The sequence below is a fragment of the Lepidochelys olivacea genome, assembly GCF_965140295.1.
Source record: "Lepidochelys olivacea isolate rLepOli2 genome assembly, chromosome: 27".
In the NCBI taxonomy this organism is placed as follows: domain Eukaryota; kingdom Metazoa; phylum Chordata; order Testudines; family Cheloniidae; genus Lepidochelys; species Lepidochelys olivacea.
In genome coordinates this window covers 19,408,934-19,433,677 of record NC_140437.1, presented here as the reverse complement: position 1 = coordinate 19,433,677, position 24,744 = coordinate 19,408,934, and the positions used below count along the sequence as shown (strand labels likewise).

The 24,744-nt window shown below is 41.2% G+C and overlaps 1 protein-coding gene across 4 annotated transcripts in view; it reads left to right on the top strand.

Annotated features, from left to right (window-relative positions):
* Positions 1-24,744, top strand: part of MPP3 (MAGUK p55 scaffold protein 3) — a 110,759-nt gene that overhangs the window by 84,278 nt on the left and 1,737 nt on the right. For all 4 annotated transcript variants that reach the window (XM_084616075.1, XM_084616076.1, XM_084616078.1 and 1 more), the window contains 4 exons: positions 930-1,023; positions 3,768-3,876; positions 7,120-7,242; positions 8,978-9,136. In XM_084616075.1, the coding sequence (XP_084472201.1) occupies positions 930-1,023; positions 3,768-3,876; positions 7,120-7,242; positions 8,978-9,136 (485 nt within the window). The remainder of the gene's footprint in view (positions 1-929; positions 1,024-3,767; positions 3,877-7,119; positions 7,243-8,977; positions 9,137-24,744) is intronic.

Sequence of the window (24,744 nt, the reverse complement as noted above, 5' to 3'; positions counted from 1 at the left end):
CCTTCAACTGTTTTTAGAAAAACGGGGTTTTACAGATTTAAAAATAGATACATTTGTGTCCCTCTAAAATTCCAATGGAAACATTTTCAAAAAATACTAAAGCCAAATAAACAAACTTTGCATATTTTGCAACCCAAAACACAACACCTTTGTGCCAGGGGCATGACAACATAAATGCAAAACGGACAAAACAAAAATTTCATAGTTTAAGGCTGGAAGGGACCAGTATAGTAGTCTGACCCCATGCACACAACACAGAACCTCAAAGGACTTTTCCCCATAATTCCTGCATCAATCCCATGTCTTGTGGTTGACCCAGACCATATCTGAAATTGGGTCTGTTTTCATTGCCCAAGCAGAGATGAATTAAAAAGCTAAATAAAGTATTTACTTTAAGACTCACCAAGCTGTGTGCAGACGTGCAATGTTTCACAGCAGGTTACATGCTTTTCCTCCTTCCCTACTCTTGTTTGCCTGTTTCACTTACTTGTTCCATCTTGTCTTAAATTGAGCTATAATTCCACCAGCTGCTCCAGATAAGCAATTCCACTGATTCTACAAGGATGCAGGGTTCCACCGGGATCAGGGCCCCAGACTTCAAATCTTTTGAGAGAAGGGCCATGTCAGCCTATATATTTGTACAGTGTCCAGCACAGCAGGACCCTGACCTCGATTGGTGGCCTTTTGGGTGCTATCATAATATAAAAGATAAAGTAAATGAATTATTTCAATTTTAATCTACTGTACGGTTTTGTTTTTATACAGGTAAAGGGTTTTTTGTTTTCAGTTCTGTTTTTCACTTGATGGTGTGTGTCCATTTAGTTTTGGAAGCATGAAAACCTAAGACTAAACAAAGGAAAGTCAGCATCCAACTTCTGCTAACTGCTACCCCATGTTTGATGTTCACTGTACTGTTTCCACTCTTCCAGATACAACCAGGTCAAAGAAAAGTCATGAAAAAGAGGGAGTGGAATACAATTTTGTCTCTAAGCAATCATTTGAGATAGATGTACAGCATAACAAGTAGGTTTGTTTTAACATACAGAAATAGTGTGGCTACATTTTCAACATATTGCTTGTCAAGATGTATAGTATATACATACCTAGTTCAGTGTAATAATGGGATGGGGCAATTTTTCCAGTAAACTCTTGTTTTCAGTTTGAGTATAAACTCACTCAAAGCCTGACTGAAAGGCAAGTCAGGAACAGTAAAGGGTTGGAAAGAGGCGCAGGAGGCAGAATCCAACCCTGCTGCCTAATTACTGGCAGTACCTTCACTAACTTCACTGCTATTTTCTGGTACATGTATGCTGGCAAGTTCTATTTACTTTTATTCTGAATTTGGGAATGTAAATGACCTATTGGATTATCCAGTTCATTTCCTGCTAGTGCAAGGTTTTCCTATAGAATTTAAATTCCCCTAGAAGCCTGAAAAGTAAAATTTCTTTCCTGGCTAGCTTTGTACTGTTCTCTGTGGAAAACATGAGGTTCCCCCTTTCTCTATTTTTAGAATTCAGCTGAAAATACCATGGCAGTTTTCTTTAAGTTCCTTATTTGTCAGCCTCACTGATTATCACTGATGCCCTGGGAAAACTGTTAAGCCCCCAGAAGGATCACAAAAACATAGAACCATAGAATATCAGGGTTGGAAGGAACCTCAGGAGGTCATCTAGTCCAACCCCCTGCTCAAAGCAGGACCAATCCCCAACTAAATCATCCCAGCCAGGGCTTTGTCAAGCCTGACCTTAAAAATTCCTAAGGAAGGGGATTCCACCACCTCCCTAGGTAACGCATTCCAGTGTTTCACCACCCTCCTAGTGAAAAATGTTTTCCTAATATCCAACCTAAACCTCCCCCACTGCAACTTGAGACCATTACTCCTTGTTCTGTGATCAGCTACCACTGAGAACAGTCTAGAGCCATCCTCTTTGGAACCCCCGCTTCAGGTAGTTGAAAGCAGCTATCAAATCCCCCCTCATTCTTCTCTTCCGCAGACTAAACAATCCCAGTTCCCTCAGCCTCTCCTCATAACTCATGTGTTCCAGACCCCTAATCATTTTTGTTGCCCTTCACTGGACTCTTTCCAATTTTTCCACATCCTTCTTGTAGTGTAGGGCCCAAAACTGGACACAGTACTCCAGATGAAGCCTCACCAGTGTTGAATAGAGGGGAACGATCACGTCCCTCTATCTGCTGGCAATGCCCCTACATATACATCCCAAAATGCCATTGGCCTTCTTGGCAACAAGGGCACACTGTTGACTCATATGCAGCTTCTCGTCTACTGTAACCCCTAGGTCCTTTTCTGCAGAACTGCTGCCTAGCCATTTGGTCCCTAGTCTGTAGCGGTGCATGGGATTCTTCCGTCCTAAGTGCAGGACTCTGCACTTGTCCTTGATGAACCTCATCAGATTTCTTTTGGCCCAATCCTCTAATTTGTCTAGGGCCCTCTGTATCCTATCCCTACCCTCCAGCGTATCTACCACTCCTCCCAGTTTAGTGTCATCTGCAAACTTGCTGAGGGTGCAATCCACACCATCCTCCAGATCATTTATGAAGATATTGAACAAAATCGGCCCCAGGACCGACCCTTGGGGCACTCCACTTGATACCGGCTGCCAACTAGACATGGAGCCATTGATCACTACCCGTTGAGCCCGACAATCTAGCCAACTTTCTATCCACCTTATAGTCCATACTTCTTTAACTTGCTGGCAAGAATACTGTGGGAGACAGTGTCAAAAGCTTTGCTAAAGTCAAGGAACAACATGTCCAGAGTCTTGTAGATGCCCTAAAAGAGTGGAGTTTTTGTTTGAAATTGTAATGGTAACAGATAGAAACGAAACCAATGCATAGAGCTCAGTTTGCTTTCCCCATCATAAACTAATAGTTTCAAGGTAGGTCAGATTTTGGTCCTAAACTGCTTGGATGTTTTCTGCAATATTTATAACATTTCCACATTCCTTTGAGAACATCCAAATAAGGATACATATTCCAAGAGAGACTTTTCTTTTAGGACATTCCATTTGCTCAATATACTCCACAGGGCCCATTCAGTGGTACTTTTGTATTTGTTTCTGTGAGAGAAAGGGGTTGACTTGTAATTAAGTCAGGGAAGCTGGGTTCAGTTAAGACTCTTGTGGCCCTTGGCAAGTCACTGAACTTCCCTTTGCCTCAGCTTTCTCCATGAAGAGAATCCTAGAATATCAGGGTTGGAAGGGACCTCAGGAGGTCATCTAGTCCAACCCCCTGCTCAAAGCAGGACCAATCCCCAATTTTTGCCCCAGATCCCTAAATGGCCCCCTCAAGTATTGAGCTCACAACCCTGGGTTTAGCAGGCTAATGCTCAAACCATTGAGCTATCCCTCCCCCCCCCCCCCCATTGAGAGGGGATGTACAAATTAATTCCTTCAAAATTCTAAAGCATATTGAGAGCCTCAAATGGAAGGAGACTTCTGATTGCATGGTCTCAATTTTCTGAACCCCAGATACTAGTTTTGTAAAGGGAGACACTCATAGGTGCTGGAACTAGGGGTACTGTGGCACCCCCGGCGTGAAGTAGTTTCCATCATATACAGGGTTTACAGTTTGGTTCAATGGCTCTCAGCACCCGCACTGTACGAATTTTTCCAGCATCCCTGAAGACAACTGTTTCTCATGACTCCCTGGAATTAACAAATGTTTGGGGGACAACAGCGGTCAAAGTTCTTTAATTTCCTTTTCTTTGTGGCATATATTCATGGAGTATAAATACCTTAACTTTTTAGATTTGTTGAACATGGAGAATACAAAGAGAATCTGTATGGAACAAGCCTTGAGGCAATCCAATCTGTTATGGCCAAAAATAAAGTTTGTTTGGTGGATGTGGTACCCGAAGTAAGTACAGCTGCTTTTATAAAGTCTTCTGATTCCGGGGGCCTGGTAGCAGCGGTCAGAAATAAAATAAGCATGCTGCTGTAGCCAGCCATCTCAGTACGTTAAAATGTTTGTGGCACAATATCAAGGAAATTGTTGCAAATAACTATTTTAGCCCCTTCCTCTGTTTGTGAATCATTTGTGACCCAATCTAGATTTTTCCATCTCTCTTTTTTTTTTTTTTGGTATTCATCAAACACTTTAGTTGAAGAAACTCAGCCTCTGAGCTGTTTTGCAAATTTTTCACTTTGACTTTTCATTATCAAGGGCCTTATCCAACTCCTTTTGAAATTTGTTGACTTCAGATAGCAGGATCAAGTGCTATTTGCAGTCTGTGACTGGCCACCAGAATCCGATATTATTCCTGCTCCCTAATTGGATGACTAGAAAACAGAATAAAAATCTAACAATGAGAATAGTGATTAAAGGATGATAGCAAGTACCCTTGTTTGTAGGCAAATTATGGGTTTCTCTATGAAGAATCGGCATTCCCTAAACATTCATGTGAAGAAAAATGTTACTGAATAGCCATTCAGAATGTGAATGAATGTTCAGGGATATGGCTTTGCAGTATTCAACCAGCTTTAAACATGGAAAACAGTGTTGTTTCCCATGGGGAGAAGTAATAGAAGATGAGTCTTTTCTTGTTGGGGTTATATAGAACAGAGAAAAAACAGCATAATCTGATCTGCTTTGAAACTTGTTTGATTTATGTTAAATTTGATTTGTAACACTAAAAAAGTCAAATATACTGTGTTCAAACAAACATGAACATTGTAAAAAAAATTACTAGAGGGAGCAAATAAAAAAACATTTCCCAAAGCTTTATAGATGAATGTATCATTCTGTTTTTAAATCTTTACTAGAGAACTATTTATTTCCTCTGTGCAGATTTCAGCTTTCTGCATTGCATTATTAATTTACAAGCCATACGGGGAGTATGGAAAACACAATATGGCTTTATGGTATCTTATGTTTTACACCATGTTCAATCTCTCAACTTTTTAACTGAAGCAAACCACTGTTTATGATTAGTGTTCTCATAGTGAGTGCCAGACCAAGAATTTTGTCTGGTGGGAGGGAGGAGGTAAAGATGGGGCATGTGTGTAGTCACAAAAAAACCAAAACAAAAATACCCCCCCACACACACACATTTGGGCTGCCTTTAGGTTAGCTAAGCAGAGGCAAAACATTTTCCCTCAGGTAAGAACAATTGTAAAGCTTTGCTTTTAACACTTGGGTTATTCCAACATGGCTTTATTTTCAAACCTTAGACTTGGCTTGGCCTGTGTGAAGCTTCTGTTTCAAACAGTCCTACATTAAAGTGCACTAGAAAACTTCTAGGGTGTGTGAGCAGTGTCCACATGGGCCAGTTAGTGGGCAACATGCTGGCATGAATTAGATTTTACACCCCATCTAATGTGGACTAAGGCACCGTGTAGACAGGCTCTAAATTTGAGGCATTCCCTTCCCAACATACCTGCTAAGGACATAATCAGGTACCAGACTTTTTTTTTTTTAAACTAAGAAAAGAGAAATTTGCACCCATTCCTCTCTGAGATCCATTGCACATTAATTAGATGCTACCTTGGACCTTATCCATATCTGAGAGGATATTGCTGCTGTTCCTGTTTTAAGAACTTGGAACTTGTAGGATTCCTCACTTAAGATTTTTGGAGAGGAAGAACTGTCTAGTTGCAAAAGCACAAGAATAGGATTTGAAAGATCTAGGTTTTATTCCTGGCTGTGCACTAACTTCCAGTGTACCCTTAGGCAAATCATTGGTGCTCTTAATCATCTTTCTCATGTGGGTGGTGTAAGAAAGATTTTTATTACCCTTATTTCAAAGATGGAGAAACTGAGACATTACCTCATTAAAGGGCTTTGGGATCTTCATATGGACGTGCTGTGTATTAGGGCATTATTACAATAAAACCTTCTCATCTCACCAGTGCCATGAAAGCACCAATTTCCTGTTACATAGTATAGCTGCTGCAGCATCAGATGCCAGCAGGTTACCCTCACATTTCTCTGCTTTAATTAATCCACAAGGATTCTGATATCGGGGGTCTGAGATAGCAGATGGCTGGAACAGACATTTTTTGTCATTCTATGTATCTAGTTCATGCCCTTTCTAAAGACCATATACCTTTATGCTCAAAACACCAGCCTCCTCAATTTTACAACTTGTCCCTGTATGATGGCTTATAAAAATATTAAAGTTAATAGAAAAGCAAACAAATACTGATGACAGCTGTAAGAGAGTATCCTGGGATGAATATACTGTGGAGGTCATAGAAAGGTGTAAATGAAGAATTGTGCTGTGTCTTTTCTTCATATTTTGTCCTCTTAATGGGAAAGAGTTTCTTCTGGATTGTTCCTAAGCAAAGTAAATATCTGACTTCTCCTCAGGTGAATAATGCTATTTACAGTCCCTGGTTAATTGCTCTACAGAAAGCAATGATGCTTGTCTGTCTTGTGAATCTAACAGCTGGTCTGAGTGCTGGCTCAGCAGAACTGGACTGTTCACAGTGCTGAGCCTTGCTGAACAAAAAGCAAAGTGTGCCCTAAAAACCACAATGTATTACATAGTTAGTTTTCTTATTAAGGAGCTTGCCCTTGAATTATGAGAGATGCGCACACGTCCTCCTTTCCTGTGTAAGCCCACATGGAACTTTTCCTACCATAAACAGGCTCTGCATTCTCAGTCCTTCTGGCCACACAAAAAAAGTGTGATTCTAGCTGTAACTGAAGTCACTGGGTACTGACTCCTCTCTTATGCCAGTGGCTGGACCAGGTCATGTGTCTGGGATTAGGAAATAACTTTAAATACTCCTGTGAAAGCAAGTAGAGTTCAATTTCTTGGATTTTGTCCACTTTTTATGAAAGGAAAGTAAGGATAATTTGACCTAATAGGCAAGTTATACCCTTTTCTCTTGTATTACCTTCCTCTTTCTGTAAATTTAATGCACAGCAAGATCTGTGTGCAATGACACTGACATTATATTCGTCTCCTTTTTGGAGAATTACAGATATAATGCTCAGACTTACAGTATTTTACACAGAGTTTCAAATGAAAAATTTATACAGTTGACATTACTAAGAACAGTTGGAACAGGGATAATTGAAGTTTCATACATTAACTTATCATGTAAAAGTTTTCCTTAACATACATAAAAAGCTCATGTATATTTCTACTCACAGGCAGTAAAGCACCTGAGAACACCAGAGTTTAAACCGTATGTTATATTTGTGAAGGCTCTGGTTCCAGAAAAGAAAAAAAATGCACCAACATCTCCAACTTCAGAAGAAATCTCAGCCCCACTTGTAAGTATTTTAACCTCAGTTCTTAAGACACTGAAGAAGCCATATTTGGAATATTCATAAGAGAAATACCTGTCCCTCCAGTTGCGTGAGATAACATAACTGGCTCTAGTCTTATGATGGGAAGTCAGGTTGAGAGTTCTAAGTAGCTACATTCATGTGGCAATTACTTGGGAACTCTTTTTGCCTTCCTGTATTATGTCTCCTTGCTGATGGGTCAGTATGGACAGCAAAGCATCCTCCTACAGGACATGCCTGAGATGTTCTGCAAGATAATGATATCCAACAAAACTCTGATTTGAGATTCAGATTTTATAAGCTGCTACACAGTTTTCAGAGCCCCCGTGCTAAGGTGAATACAACTACCATTATTTCAGCTGCCACACCTTCATCTCCTATATTAATTTACTTAATTTTCCTAGTGTGTTTTGCCTTTTAATTTTACAAGTGTCTTCGTGCTGCATGACTTTTCTTCAAACACAAGTAAAACAATAAACACAGTTGCTGACATAGTTGTTTCACTGACTATTAGAGATATGAAATAAGCTACCCAGGGAGGCAGTTGTAGGAGAAAGTTGAATGTTTCTTGAATTCATTTAGAATTTGTTTCTGCAGTATGGAGAAAGGGCAGGCAGGTAATCCAAGAAGAGTAGGCAAATTATTCAATGTTCTCATGTTCTTGCACTTTTTTCTAGAGAAGGTTTGGGATAGTATGGGAGGCATAAAACATACAATTTGCAAAGACAACTTGTATCTGGGTGAGGGGTAAATCTGCTGGATAATCCTGTTTGTTTGTTTTGGGCCAGAGGTATGGTTTCTTCTTAGGAAGACTACTTTGTGTTTGGCTCTTACCACGCAAATCCTCTTGGAGGCGGGGTGGGGGGCGGAGTTGAGAAACAGGCTTGTTTTCAGTTTAACACCCTCCACCATGACTTGAACAGAGTTAGAACTTCAGAGGGAGATTCTGCCCCCTAAAATATAAACCATGTCAGGAATGCAGGAGGAGTAAGAATCTACTGTTTGTAATAGTACAAAATATTCAGGTTCACGCCCGTGGAAACTACTAGTGTAGTAGGATTAGTTAGTAACCTTGTTGTTCTGCCACTGAGCAGCCTACGTAAGTGCCCATTTTGCCTTGTGACTGGAGAGTGAAGACCAAGCTGATTAGGCTGTTACTTATTGGTGGTTCTTGCATTACAAGAAGTGTAATCTTGCAAGGAAGAGGAAACGAAGCTGGTTGGTATTATCTCTTTAGAGAAGTACCAACACACTATTGTTCATTTATTTTGGTAATAAAGTGTGTGAGTTCACATGCACACTGCCTGTGGGATCCTCCAAAGTTTCCAGTGAAGTGCTCAGTGTTGTTGAACTTGGGCACATCTGTTCCACTGTCATTCTTTTACTTTTGAAGGGAGTCTGGTTGGCACCTGAGTTTGGTTAGGCAGCACTTTTGTTACTTTGAGTGCAATGCCACATTTTCATTTTACTCTTGTAACCATTTCAAAATCCCTCACTCACCCTTTCCATCCCTGAGGCCATATCACTCCCAGCACTAGCACCTTGCTCAAACTTGATAGCAGGAATTCATTTTATCCTTTCACATTGGCAATAGCTTTTTTGTTTCATTTCCTTTCAAAGTTGTTAGAAGCTTGGGGAGGATACAAGGAAGCTAAACAAGTCATGAGAAGGATAGAATGACTATTGCAAGTTTAATATCTTCTCACATATTGGCCTGCAGGATGAAGAACAGCAGGACATTATTAATTCGGCAGCATTTATCGAAGAGCAGTATGGCCATTTAATTGACACTGTGCTGCTGAAAGAAGACCTCCAGAGTGCCTATAATCAGTTGAAAACTCTGCTAGAGAAGCTGAATGAGGACTCATTTTGGGTGCCAGTGAGTTGGGTTAGATCATAGCCTGCTCTCACATGTCAAAAGGAAAGCCTATATAAAATGTGCTGTAAATGTAAGGATTATAAGAGGGAACATGTCAGCTGCACTCCAAAACTGCCAGCTTGTCTAGAAAGGAATATAAAAATGTCCTATCAATCAGAAGCTGACATGGGGTTCCTGAACCACAATTTTCAGTAGCGTCATTTAAAATTGAGTGCTCGATGTAGATTGATAAAAATTTAGTGATTTTTAAGCTTTATAAATACTTTGTGATACAGAGTGAAACTTCACCTACTGTCTAAGTTTCCATCCTGCCAATGGCTATGGAAACAAGTATCTTAACTCAGACAAATGGTCCCAGAGAGTGTAAGGAACAAAGCGAGCCTTGGAGATTAAATCTACATGGCTGCAAGACTTTTTTCCAAATACTTCAGGAAGTTTGGATATACAGAATTTTTTAGTGTATAGATGAAAATGCAGATGTAGTAGGACTTTGGAAACCAATGACAGTTCATAATTTGCTGAATCTGCTATTGATAAATAGTACATTATCTACTTAGGAGTTCCTGCTTTCCATTTGCCTGTCACTTTTGATCTTTCCTATATATCAAATCCTTTAGCAATGGCTTCAAATGTAAACCCATACTTATTTTTGTCTTAACAATATGAAGTTATTGTTAAGCAAAATCACTGTAATGGATTTTCTGTAATGGAATCCACTCACCATTGAGGCACCCACCATTATGTGCTCCTCATGCCAGGCATCGTGTTGCAGCTCTCATACCATCTCCTTCACTGAGTGCTGTGACAGTTACTCTGTCAGGTAACTTGGCCCTCTGGCTGGGTCACAATCTTTTATTCCACCCCTCCTGGGTCATAGTTGTCCAAACTAGGCTTCAAAACTGTTTTTAACAGAATTAAACTTTCCACCCTCTCTGATGCTCTTCTTCAACCAGTTTCTTCCTGTTACCCAGGGTCCCTCCCAGGCTGCTTTCTGCCTAGATAACTTTCCTCACTCAGGGCTCTGCAGGAACCATCTTGCTCCCTGCCATCTCTTTCCCCAGTTGGACCCTTTCAGCACTTAAACCTTGGTCCTTTTATACAGGAATCACCTCATTTCACTCAGGTGAAGCCCATTCTGTAGTCAGGGCTGGATCAGCCCCAGGCTCTCCAGCCCACAGAGCAAGCCACCCTGTTACATTCCCCCTCCAAAGAACAATAAGTAAAATGTTTCTCTTGTCTAGATTCAAAACAGTATTCAATCACATTATTCATTCAGGGTCTAATATGGGCCCTAATCTGCTCAAATCTGGAGTGGCTCTGTGTGGTTACTAGACCCTGCCCTGTTCATGTGATCTTGCCATTATGTAAAAAGACCATGCATCCCAGGTTTTTTATGAAGTTCTTGGAACTTCTTATGGGACACATGAAATGTTCCAGTTTTTCATTTCATCTATCAAAATGTTCAGGTTTTTAATAACTACAAAATGTTTGTCCAAGATCAGTTCCACTCTTAAAGTGTTTTGCACACTGTTTCATTCTGATCAAGAAGTGAGCATGTGCTTTGTGACAATCATTGGGCAGGGTCAGTGCTTGTCTTTAGACCACATTGCAATACAAGTCTAAGACTGACTCAGACTGGTCAGTGCAAAACCCCTGCTCTGGCCCCAGGAGGAAGTGCTGGTGGTCCTTCTGCTCCCTCCTTGCTATTGTCATTGGAAGGAAATGGTGGTGCTCAGCTCTTCTGTGATTTTCTGACCCAGGCAGCATAAATCTATGAAAAGCGAGTCAATGCCAAGAAATTCAGTTTTTTCCTGACCTTAAGAAGGTTACCACAAAAAACATTTGGGTTTTGATTTTGAAAATATGGTCAACTTACCCGTATGGTAAAGGGTAGAGCACTGTGATCAAATAAGTCTTGGCGTAAAAGAGATGGGTCAATTAATCAACTCCCATCACTACAATCGTATGTTATTGCAAGTATCAAGTCTCTCACATAAGTCAACAACCTATGGTAAAACAAATGAACCCCAGTAACATGATAGTCTTCAATGAATTATAGAGTGGAGGAGAATTTCTAGTGCTGTGAATCTGAGGAGATGGGTCGTCATTATATTTGAAAAGAGTCATATCACCTGGATGGAGCCAGGTATGCGTTATATGGCCAAAAGCAGGGCTTTCCACCATCCCTGCATGTTAAAGGCTCAGCCCATTCAGTGGAGCCCAGGCCTGAATTTGGCATATTAACATTTTACCTGGTTTTTATACCAGCTCACTAAATGCATAAACATCTTTTGCATCTTGTTTCTGTTGTAAAATAGCAGAAACTATGCTCCATGAAGAAATTCTGCTGTTTTCCATATTATTGATTTAGTACATTATGTTTTATAGGCAAAAGTAAAATGACCTGGCCAAAGGACCTTATAGTCTGCAGGTAGACCAAGACACAAACTACCAACAGAAATGTAGAACTACAATGTCTGAGACCAGTAAAGAAACAGAAATGAAAATCCCCCCCAGCCCCACTGTGCATACCACACAAAGAATGTTGGTAGACACTATGTGAGAATTATTGTTGCTCAAATCCATTTCCTTTCACCCCCAACTACTGAAACTCACAACTACATTTATATCCAGACCCATCTCAGTTCATGTACTTTACCACTCCCTTTCGCTTCCAATAGTCAGTGACCCAGATTGCACGCACCCAGTTCCTGAAAATGTTAAAAAGTCTCTAAAAAGACACTACCCAACATTAGCAACAATAATATCCTTACTGATAATTTTACTTAGTAATAAAACTAACTGTGAGGCTGAAATTATGGTTGTGTATGATTTTGGAGGCAGGCTTTGCTTTCCACATAGATTTGCCCCAGTCCTATGTTCCCCTTCCCCACCCCACCTCTGAATGGAAAAAAATGATAATTTTTACATCTATAGGGGATGTATTATGCTTTATATAAATACTTAGCAGAGGCAAGGGGACCTGGGAGTGGGTGAGCATGGAAGGATAGCTGGGGCCTATGTAGATATGCATAAAATTCAGGCAAGGATCTGGGTGGGAGCCGGGGCTCAGAAGTGAGGTTTACAGGACCAGCTGATGAATCTCTCCTCTAGCTGACATACAGTCTTCACTGCCAAAGCAAGTTTTGGTTGAAGTCTGCTCCTCTCGCTGTCCTCCTTACCTCATTAGCTTCAACAGAGGGAGGGATAATGGAAATCTTACAACAAAAATTTCCCCAGGATACCAAGATTGTTGGTTGAATTTTCAAACGTGACTATGGAGTACAAGTCCCCTGGAAAGTCAGTGGGAGTTGTGTGCCTGAATAACTTAGGCCAGAGCTATGCTAGAAGAGGTTTGCTGGTATAGCTAGAATGGCAAACTCTACTTGTATAGACACAGCTTATACTAGGGAAAAGGTGCTTCCCCCTCCTCTCCCCAGTCCCATGCCAGTATAGTCACATTTACCTCAGGGTTCAGAGGAGCAGCCGGGTTAGTCTGTATTCACAAAAAGAAAAGGAGGACTTGTGGCACCCGAGAGACTAACCAATTTATTTGAGCATAAGCTTTCGCGAGCTTCAGCTCACTTCATCGGATGCATCAATGGATCCAATGAAGTGAGCTGTAGCTCACGAAAGCTTATGCTCAAATAAATTTGTTAGTATCTAAGGTACCACAAGTACTCCTGTTCTTTTTACGTTTACCTTAGGTTCTTGGCAAAAAGTGACAGTTCTAACTGACATTATACTGGCAAAAGTGTATAATGGAGACCTGGCCTTAGGTGTTGAGGGAAAACTCCACCTTGTCACCTCTTTGAGGAAGACACTTTCTCAGGCTGCTGGACCTGTAGTGGCCTGCCAGCGAGCAGCTCTGGACTGCCAGATTGGGTTCCTCTCTGAAAAGCCACAGGTATTTGCCAGAGAGAAACAGCGCCTCCTCCATGCCAGAACCACAAAGCCTGAGTGTCCAGCTGCTTTGCCTGCAAGTCTTTTCACACTCTGCCTCGCCCACCACATCCGAGAGGGGGTAGCTCACAGGCAGTGATGCTGGACAAGCGTAGCTGGTAGTTGAGGCACCATTTCCATTTTATAATCGCTGGACATAACTCTTTGAAAGCAATTTTAAACTAAAGAGTAAAATTTCACACTAAGTGACTTTGTGACAATACCAGATGGAAAGAGGGTGCCTTTGTGTAAAATAATCAATGCGTCTGTAGATTTATTGCAGATTACTAACAGCTTTAATACATCCAGCTAGACATGATAAAATATATACCATGTGTCACCATGAACAAGGATGTAGGTTAGATGAAACATCATTCTCTGTTCTGTAAAATAATATCAACAGAAATCTACTCAATGCAGGAATTACTATCAAACCACTTGCAAAATAGTAGCAGTAAAAGTACAACATAGGTTCAGTTTGCTTTATAGTCCAGTAGATCCCAATAGAGGAAATAGTTGCTAAAAGAACCAAGACAAACGGAAATGTGCAGATTTTGTAAAATATTTAAAATTACAATAACTGAAAATGTCTTATGGTCTAAATTGGTATCAAACACAGCGCTAAAATGTCATTTACAATCTGATTCATCTAATAAATGATATTTGCCTCCATTTCTATCCTGTGCAGGCATCAAACCCTGTAGTTAAACACGATCGCTTTTTTATTAATTTGGGAGAATTGTGATGTGAGTTTTTTAGGTGCAGTTTTGTTTGTAAATTCAAAATAAATTATGGCAAAAGTAGACATATATGTGGTGAAGATTTTGGGGCTGGAGTGGGGAGTTGCACTTTTATAGGAAAACTGCTTTCATTCAATGCTCCATTTTATTTTACAATCCTAAGAAAACATCAGCCAGTTGTGATATGTATCCCTAACAAGCCATCAGACTTTTAGGATGTGCTGAGTCTCTGCTGTATTATCCATGCCTGGTGTATTCTCCTGCAATTTGGAAAGAAAAGAGAGGGAGGGGAACTGAAAAAAATCAGTTGATAATGAAGTGTTGACTCCATGAGGAGTTATGCCTGAGTCTCCAATTCAGCAAAGTACATTAGCACATTGACTTCAGCAAAACCTTAAACACATGCTTAAATATTTTGCTGAATCATGGCCCAAGTGTGAGGTCTACAGATTGGGCATCCTGGGACATTCACATATAATTTCTTTATTCTTTTAATGTCTCACACTTTACAAATCTTTTAGGGCATTTCTTTAATCTTTTTGCCAATTTTGTCCTTTGGCAAACACCAATTTCCTCCTTTTTGCATTTTGAGGTTATGAAATGAAAATAACTTTTGCCTCATCTTGCCAAGACCTCTTGTTTACTCACCAGCCCCATGTTGTCAATCATCATATAAAGGCAAAACTCTAACTCCTAATAAACCAACTATTAAGCAACTAACCTAATTTAAAGTTTCATTTATTATTTAGAGCTCAAGCATTTCTGCAACAGCTAGGGCCTCTGGAGAGGGGTTACGGGGAACTGAATGATGATAGGCAGGGCCCCAACTGAATGGGTACAGAGGGGAGTTGGGAGGTGTTTGGACTGGCACCAGCTGAAGGGGCTTGTGGGGCAAAGATCTCAGCTGGCTGGAATAGGAGCAGATGGAAGAAGGTGGCAATATCCATACTTCATACACTTTGCTGGAACAAATTCAGGGCAGTGCTGATTTGCAGGCCCTGTGGGGCATCAGGTAAGTTGAGAGAGGAAAGGATTGTAATACACACACACACACACACAATCTTCCCCCTCCCCCCCGCGTTATTTCAGAAGATGCCATGTTTAAATGCAAGCTACCAGGTCACTCAGCAGTCCTGCATTTCATGGGTGAGCAGGCAGGATCTGGAGCAGTCTCTCCTAGGTATTATGCACATGCACTGACTGCAGCAGGGGTAAAATATACACACACAAATCAGGCTGCATCACTAACAACACTTTGTGACAGCCACATACAGTTTTAGAAAATGAATAAAGCCAAGGCAGAACTGTATACCTAGCTATCCTGAGAAGCAATGAGATACCGCGTGGTATTCCGGATATAGTGCCGTGAATTCTGCCAACGAGAAGGAAAGAGTAGATTTGTCAGTGACACTAATTATCTATTAAAGTGACTATTAGGATTGTAATTAAAACAAGTACACTGTTTGGTCATGATGCTTTTTTGTTTTCCTTACACTTATGCATCCTGTTCCTTCAGTACTTGCGTTTCTTCATTGTAGCGATTAGTCATTAATGGGCTTAGTCTGGTCTTTTGTGGATTGCTCATCCATGTTTTCTGTTTTATTAGTAGTTAGTGTAAAAGCCTGAGGCCAAAAGTAGACCCTGATTTTGGATTCTTCTGATTTGGGCATCTCAGAATGAGGTGTCTTGGGTCTGATTTTCACATGTGCTGTCTCCCAGAATTCTAGTTAAAGCCATGGGGAGCTGAAGGTGCTTGAGTTGGGCATCAAATAGCAGAAGCCACTTTTGAAAATGTAACATTTTTATCCTGATTGCAATCTTGAAATCAAAAGATGTATTTTTGAGCTACCAAAAATGTGCCACACCTCTCACAAAACAAGCAAAGACATAGACCCTGCCACAGAAAACCCACATTCTAAATCATGTGTTTTAATTAATTCCTGTTTATAACCTTGATACAGAATTCTATTAGTCTCTTGAATTTCCGAGAGCTGAAATACCAGGACACTAAGGTTATCTGGAGACCCAGATCCTGCTTAACCCTTTTGATAGTAATGCAGCATAGAGGAGGCTGTAATGGGCCTCTAAATCATCTTCAGTAACTGAGGAATCCAAAATGGGTTCAGCAAATTTGTTTTAAAATGAGAGACAGAGACATGACAATTATTGAGTAAACTCAATAGCCTTCCTTCAACAATAAGCTGCAGCTGTTCCATAGCTTTGTTTCCTTCTTTGGAGGGAGTTTTGTGGCTTTGTGAATTTTATTGCATGGGTAAGAAGTGACTTAAGGGAGACATTTAATTCTGTGACAGAGAAATTGGGGTTGGCATCTTTTCACAATTACAGGAGAGAACTATGCTTTTGAAGCAGTGTGTGGGAGAAAATGCATATACAACCCCAGTTCACTAATAACAGGGTTTGTACACTCTTCTCCCGCACTCTGCTTAAGAATTTACCCCAGACTCTCAAAATCTGTCAATGCTGCAAAAAATAAATTAACTGAAAGTCAGTGCTTTGACTAAAAAATGTGAAGTCTTAGTTCCTGAATGGCGAGTGGCACATAGATTATGCCACAAAGAAGGGAATAATGCCTATTACCCGCTGTCTGGGCTGAGAAACTCACACAGGTAAATCATGTTTCAGGTGTTGCTAAGACTGCAACATGAGGTGGCTCTTCTAGCCATAAAGTTAGAGAAATGCAATGTTTCCAGTTTAGACTCCAGTGACTTCACAAAGTGTCAGTGAGAAATCAGTCACTGCTGTCAGTCAAATTAGGGACCCTGGCCAGAAATTAGGGCTCAGACTCTTCTTTCAGTGGATTTGTCACTTATTGCAGTTTGTAGCTAACAAGAAAAAGCCAGAGCCTAAAATCTTGTTCAGGCACAAACAGATTTTACATCTGAAATCACGCATGTGACTAGAGGCTGATGCTCACATTTAAGTTATAAACACAGCATAACAGGTGTAGTTTTCTTTTTTTGTACTAAAAGGTCATATTAATTGAGAATGTCAGAATAAAAGGTCAACGAAGCTCACACCCCAATGAGAGAACCCTTATTACACTTAGACTCCATCCCTTAAGGGAGCCAGCCCTTCAGCCTGATGAACAGGGAGATGTTTTTCATTTAATAAATACTTGACAAGGCATTAATCTAATTCTAATGAATTCTCCCCTTTTCCATTACCCAAGTCTTGCTGATTACCACAATGGGTAGCTTTAGGGAGCAATTATATCTAGCCCACTATATGATTAACTAAGTAGTATTTGATTTAACAAGATCCCCTCCATATTACTGTGCAATGGTATTGGGCTTGCCTATACCTAGATAGACATATACAGATACACCTATGCAACAAAGTAAAAGAAGCAGTGAGAGGCAAAAAGGCATCCTTTAAAAAGTGGAGGTTAAATCCTAGTGAGGAAAATAGAAAGGAGCATAAATACTGGCAAATGAAGTATAAAAATACAATTAGGAAGGTAAAAAAAGAATCTGAGGAACAGTTAGCCAAAGACTCAAAAAGTAATAGCAAACTTTTTTTAAGTACATCAGAAGCAGGAAGCCTGCTAAACAATCAGTGGATGATCGAGGTGCTAAAGGGCCACTCAAGGACAATAAGGTCATTGCGGAGAAACTAAATGAATTCTTTGCATCGGGCTTCATGGCTGAGGATGTGAGGGAGATTCCCAAACCTGAGCCATTCTTTTTAGGTGACAGATCTGAGGAACTGTCCCAGATTGAGGTATCCTTAAAGGAGGTTTTGGAACAAATTGATAAATTAAACAGCAATAAGTCACCAGGACCAGATGGTATTCACCCAAGAGTTCTGAAGGAACTCAAATGTGACATTGCAGAAGTAGGCTGTAACCTATCATTTAAGTCAGCTTCTGTACCAGATGACTGGAGGATAGCTAATGTGACACCAATTTTTAAGAAGGGCTCCAGAGGTGATCCCGGCAATTACAGGCCTCTAAGCCTGACTTCAGTACTGGGCAAACTGGTTGAAACTAGAGTAAACAACAATATTGTCAGACATATAGATGAATATAATTTGTTGAGGAAGAGTCAGCATGGTTTTACTAAAGGGAAATCATGCCTCGCCAATCTACTAGAATTCTTTGAGGGGGTCAACAAGCATGTGGACCAAGGGGATCCAGTGAATACAGTGTACTTAGATTTTCAGAAAGCCTTTGACAAGGTCTCTCACCAAAGGCTCTTACGCAAAGTAAGCTGACATGGCATAAGAGGGAAGGTGCTCTCATGGATTGGTAACTGGTTAAAAGATAGGAAACAAAGGGTAGGTATAAATGGTCAGCTTTCAGAATGGAGAGAGGTAAATACTGGTGTCCCCCAGGGGTCTGTTCTGCGACCAGTCCTATTCAACATATTAATAAATTATCTGGAAAAAGTGGTAAACAGTGAGGTGGCAAAATTTGCAGATGATACAAAATTACTAAAGATAGTTAAGACCCAGGCAGACTGCGAAGAGCTACAAAAGGATCTCTCAAAACTGGGTGACTGGGCAACAAAATGGCAGATGAAATTTAATGTTGATAAATGCAAAGTAATGCACATTGGAAAGCATAATTCCAACTATACATATAAAATGATGGGGTCTAAATTAGCCGTTACCACTCAAGAAAGAGATCTTGGAGTCATTGTGGATAGTTCTCTGAAAACATCCACTCAACATGCAGCAGCAGTCAAAAAAGCAAACAGAATGTTGGGAATCATTAAGAAAGGGATAGATAATAAGACAGAAAATATCATGTTGCCTCTATATAAATCCATGGTATGCCCACATCTTGAATACTGTGTGCAGATGTAGTTGCCCCATCTCAAAAAAGATAGATTGGCATTGGAAAAGGTTCAGAAAAGGGCAACAAAAATGCTTAGGAGTATGAAACGGCTTCCGTATGAGGAGAGATTAACAAGACTAGGACTTTTCAGCTTGGAAAAGAAACGGCTATGGGAAGATATGCTTGGGGTCTATAAAATCATGACTGGTACAGAAAAAGTAGATAAGGAAGTGTTGTTTACTACTTCTCATAACTCAAGAATTAGGGGTCACCAAATTAAATGAATAGGCAGCAGGTTTAAAACAATAAAAGGAAGTATTTCTTCACACAATGCACAGTCAACCTGTGGAACTCCTTGCCAGAGGATGTTGTGAAGGCCAAGACCATAACAGGGTTCAAAAAAGAACTAGATACATTCATGGAGGATAGGTCCATCAATGGCTATTAGCCAGGATGGGCAGGAATGGTGTCCCTAGCCTCTGTTTGCCAGAAGCTGGGAATGAGCGACAGGGGATGGATCACTGGATGATTACCTGTTCTGTTCATTCCCTCTGGGGCACCTGGCACTGGCCACTGTCAGAAGACAGGATAGTGCGCTAGATGGACCCTTGGTCTGACCCAGTAGGGCCATTCTTATGTTCTAGATACATCTATACCCAACATAAGACTGTTGTGGTTTGCTTTAATAAAGGATGTATATGCCCAGAACTACAGGATCCAGAGAAACCAGCCAACAGCTGTTCATTCATATTTTGGTTTGGAAAACTTTCAGATCAGCCAATTCATCTTCTGCGCCTTGTTTAGTCTGACTATAACTGCAAATAGTGTTTCCAAGAATAAAATGATTATACATGCCTGCCAATCAATCTCAGACTTCCTACGATCATATGTAGGTTTAGGATCACCAAGTCGCTTCAGAATCCCCTGGTTTTCAACAGTGATTCTCACCATATCTCTGTTCTGCTTCTCCCTATTTGAGCTGCAAAAAACAAATGTGAATGAAAACCTTATTTGTAAACCCATCGAATACTCAGAATCTTTGTGCTGAATGGCTGACACTAGTGAGGCATGTGCTGACAGTAACAGGTGGCATATGCTCAGGGAAAATAATTTTTATCTGTCCTCGGCTAAGGGGCATAACTGATGTATTTCACTGAGTCTGCTCACTGATGATTGACTCCAGTTCACAACTCTCCTATAAAGGCTCAATAGCAGATGTTGCCTGAAACCCAGAGTTGTGAAATCATATTTTTTGGCATAAGTGTCCCCTGTTCCCTCCACGCTGATTTCTAAATTTATGATTGTTGGTGACTTTGCAGCATCCCAAACTGTAGCAGGTGTCTCCCGGTGCATACGTAGCCCCAAACAGCTTACACTGTATCACACGTGCTGCAGGAAAGAAGCAACAGAACAGAAATGAAGGGTGTAGAAAGGAAGACAGTAATAAAGTCATGCTGCTGCTAGCAAAGACATGCACCACATACATGGAATCTTGTCTATAGTTTTAAATGTACAGAAAGAAAATACATCTCTCGGTTGGCTCGCTTCAGATGGGTGTCCTAGTAGGAATGGATTATAAGGCGGGGCATGAACGTGGCACGGGTGGTGATATATTGATAAACCAGTTTGGAAGGGCATTCCATGACTGGGGAGGGCAGCACGGGAAAAGGCTGGATTCTTGAGGGAGAATGGGTGTACTGCATCTCTGTCGTGACTGGACTGTGGGCAGTCATGCCTAGGGGTTAGGATGAGTCAGAAGCCAAGTGGCAGGCCAGGTCAGGCTAGCAGGTGATCAGAGGTGGAGACAGTGCTGAAGGGCAGACTGAGCCTCAGGCATCAGAGGCAGGGGGGGGTCAGGTTACCAGCAAATCAGAGCCTGAGGATAGTGCCAAAGAGCAGAACCAGAGGCAGGGTCGGGAGATCAGTGTCAGGTAGTGCAGGAGAGGCAGTCCTAAGCAAGGGAAACAGTTGCATAAACAACTTCCTGTTCCTCTGCTTGGTTTAAATTGAATTAGGGAACTAGTCAGGGTCCCCCCTACCCCCGAGTTCCACTAATCAGATCCAAGGACTGGAGGCTTCTGTCAGAGGTGAGCTTCCTGCTCTAGTGACTGTTACAAGGTCACTGGATGGTGGGTTGGAACATACTGGCTCCCCCCGACAGTATCAGGGCTGGAAGTGCAGAATGGGTGAGGGCTCATGAAAGACAAGGTTTGATAAGTGTGGGGGACGGGGGGGGGCAGAGCTATGCAGGGCTCTGAAGGCGAGGAAGGATGGGAAGCAAAAACTTGTTGTGGAATGAGAGCAGACAGTCGAACGATGTGGGTGGGGGAGAGGCTGATAGGGGGTGAGAGATAGGCCAGGAAGATTATCTTACTGGACACATTTTGCGTGGACTGGAGGGGGTGATGTGGGTGACAGGGTGGCCAGAGAGGAGAAAGTTGCATCAGCCAGACAGCTGATAATCAGGACCTGGGTGCAAGCTTTCGCTGGGTGCTTGTCTGGGAGGCCAGGTACAGTTGAGTTGGAGAGTGCACAGAAAAAAGTAGAGCAGGCCAAGGACAGAACCTTGTATAGTCCGGACAGAGAATGGGTAAGGTTAGGAGACACTCCTACCCCAAAAGAAGGACAGTCAGAGAGGCAGGAGGACAGAGAGAGAGAGAGAGAGTGTGTGTGTGTGCACATGCACACAGAGGAAATGAATGGCAGCATCAAAAGCCATGGAGGGGTCAAGGAGCATGAGGATGCAGTTGAGGCCCATGGATTGGAGCAGAGAGCAATTACTGCCTTGTCCCATTCCCTCCCAGAAACACATAAAAGTGACTTCCATGGAGGGGTGAGGTGGGTGAATGCTGCCTTATTGGTGCAACTCCAGCTGCTTCTGCCAAAAATGGCCCTTTTAAGCCCGAGGGCATTGTCTGGCCTCAGACGGTACCGCGTTCCCCAAATGCACCAGTTCAACTTCTGAGAACAAAGGAGTGAACACGAAAGGGTGATAACTGAGATAGCTCTGCCTTTTGTGGAGTATGAGGTCTTTGCAGCTGCACTGTCTGCTGTACGTTTGTGCTATGCCCAGCACAATAGGGAATCTGATCCTGAGTGAGGCTTTGGGCTGCTCCTGTAATCCAAATAATGAAGGGTTCACGTAGAGTTCATGCACCTGGAAACAGTCAGGGCACACCCTGAGTGTTGTGTAGGAGCAGTGCACACACTGCTCCGTCCAAGGACATGGACCATGGGAAGTCACCCAGAGGACATGAACCGTGGGAAGCTTCCTTGGACTGGGCTCAAGGCCTGAGAACAAGGACTGTAGTAGATAGAGGCTGGTAAATAAGAATATTAATCAAAGTCATATTATTTCCTTTGTTGATGCCTTTTGCGGTCGGAGTATGTAATGCGCAGGGGGGAGAGAAATAAAAGGGAGGATGGAAAGCTAACAGGCAGAAGCCCGTCGGCAGACCAGCCTGCTTGCTTGCCTAAAGCTTTGTTCTGTCTTGTATTTGAACCGCAACAAAATAATACTATCTACCTCCTCTGAAAGTATTCATTCCAGCAATCCACCATCCCTGTCCCACGCTGAATGGTAGCTAACCTCTCTGCCAGCTGCTTGTTTTCTCTTTCGATTCTACCAATTCTCTTCTGGTCCTCCTGTGCAAGAGACCCAGTTTTGTGACATCACTCTCCTGCTTCAAATCCTTCCTCAAGCACTTTATTGGGTTAGCCCCCCATTAACGTCCACTCCCATAATCCACTGCCTGCCACGCCTGCCAGCCAGCCCCCCTGCCCACTCCTGTCATCCATCATATCCATAACTGCCATGCTCTCTGCTTGTCCAGCACTACTGCCCTCCCCACTATATTTCATCAAAATAAATATATGTATTTTAAAGAAACTAACAAGACATGCAGAGGCCAGGCGCATCTTTGATCCTTTGACTATGGTTTCTGCATCCTCTCACTCTCCCCACCCGCTTTCCTAGGTGTGAACCCTTGCTGTGCCACACCCAAAGTCGACTGTATACCCCGCTCTTTACTTATCTGAAGCGCTGCCTGATCTTTATGGCACTGTGCAAAGCATGATGAATAAACCTCGATTAGTACAGGAGCTAACTGAACACACATGGAAAGAAGAGTACCTGAATCTTGCTCATTTTAAAGTGATGGTGAGTTTGTGCACGTGGGGGTTTATTATCAACACGAGGTCTTGCTTGAGGAAAAAGACAAAATCAAAATGAATATTTTGCTATGATGAGTCTTTAAGAGCTGCTGACACCCCACTCCCTTTCCCCAGTCTTTTGTTACTTAGCACAGCATCATAAGAACACAAAACCGGTCATACTGGGTCCATCTAGCCCAGCATCCTGTCTTTTGAGGGAATGAACACAACAGGTAATCATCAATCGAGCTGTCCTGTCATCCACTCTCAACTTCTGGCAATGAGAAACTCGGAACACCCAGAGTATGGGGTTGCATCTCTGACCATATTGGCTAATAGCCATTGATGGCCCTCTTCTTCATGAACTTAGGGGTATGTCACGGTCTTCCAGGGGCTACATCAACTCATCTAGCTATTTGCCTTGTTTTACAACAGGTTACATAAAAAGCACTAGTAAAGTCAGTACAAACTAAAATTTCATACAGACAATGATTTGTTTATACTGCTGTATGTACAATACACTGAAATGTAAGTACAATATTTATATTCCAATTGATTTATTTTATAATTATATGGTAAAAATGAGAACATAAGCAATTTATCAGTAATAGTGTGCTGTGACACTGCTGTATTTTTGTATCTGATTTTGTAAGCAAGTAGTTTTTAAGTGAGGTGAAACTTGGGGTATGCAAGACAAATCAGATTCCTGCAAGTGGTACAGTACTCTGGAAAGGTTGAGAACCACATTCTTTTTGACACCCCCCCCCCATTATAGTTTGGCTTTCATAATATCCCCTGGCAATGAGTTCCACAGGTTGACTGTGCATTGTGTGAAGAAATACTTCTTTTTGTTTGTTTTAAACCTGCTGCCTATTAATTTAATTGGGTAACACCTCGTTCTTGTGTTATGTGAAGGGATAAAAACTTCCTTATTCACTTTCTCCTCACCATTCATGATTTTATAGACCTTTATCACATCCACTCTTCCAAACTGAAACATCCCCATATTTTTAATCTCTCCTCATACAGAAGGAAAGGAGTACTAGTGGCACCTTAGAGACTAACCAATTTATTTGAGCATAAGCTTTTGTGAGCTACAGCTCTCTTCATCAGATGCTGTAGCTCACGAAAGCTTATGCTCAAATAAATTGGTTAGTCTCTAAGGTGCCTTTTCTTTTTTGCGAATACAGACTAACATGGCTGCTACTCTGAAACCTCTCATACGGAAGCTGTTCCATCATTAGTTAATTATTAGAGAGCACCTCATATTTTTAATATATTCATTTGATCTCTGAATCAGAATAAACAGAAATTAAAGAATCTTAACTTCAAATTAATAAAAAATCCAACTGTCCTAATAATTTTTCCATCAGCACTTGCAGGTCAGATACAAGATTTTTCAATATACATGCATATATATATATATATATATATATATATATATATATATATAATATTCTTATCAATAAATCTATCTGATTACTAGCAATGCCAATTTGATAAACTCTTCTCAAATAAATTTTGTAAATCCTCTGATGCCACCTATCCTCCAACATAAAAAGAAACTCTTAATATGTTTGGGTATAAATCTGTAAATCTGTAAAATTATGAAGTTCTGAGAAAGTTTCAAATCCTCAAGAAACCCTGTGTCATTCTGTGAATCCACTGGCTCTCATCATGGAAACTACAAACTAACAGGAGTGTCATCTTAAAACATGGGTCTGGTCTTATCTTAAAAAGAGAAAGTACCCGTATTTCCCAGCAGGATTTCCTCAAGCCTTCTTTACTTATACAGAGTCCTGACTGAAGTTCCCATTTTTCTGGTGTATATAATTTACACTTTCTGAGTTCTGTGGCTAGCTATCCTTCAGGAAAATATCTCATCTGGTTTTAAAACCTTTTAACTGTTACTTCAAAAATGTGGAGGAGAAATATTTAAGAAAACATACCGAGTTCTAGTTTGTTCTTGTGAGAGA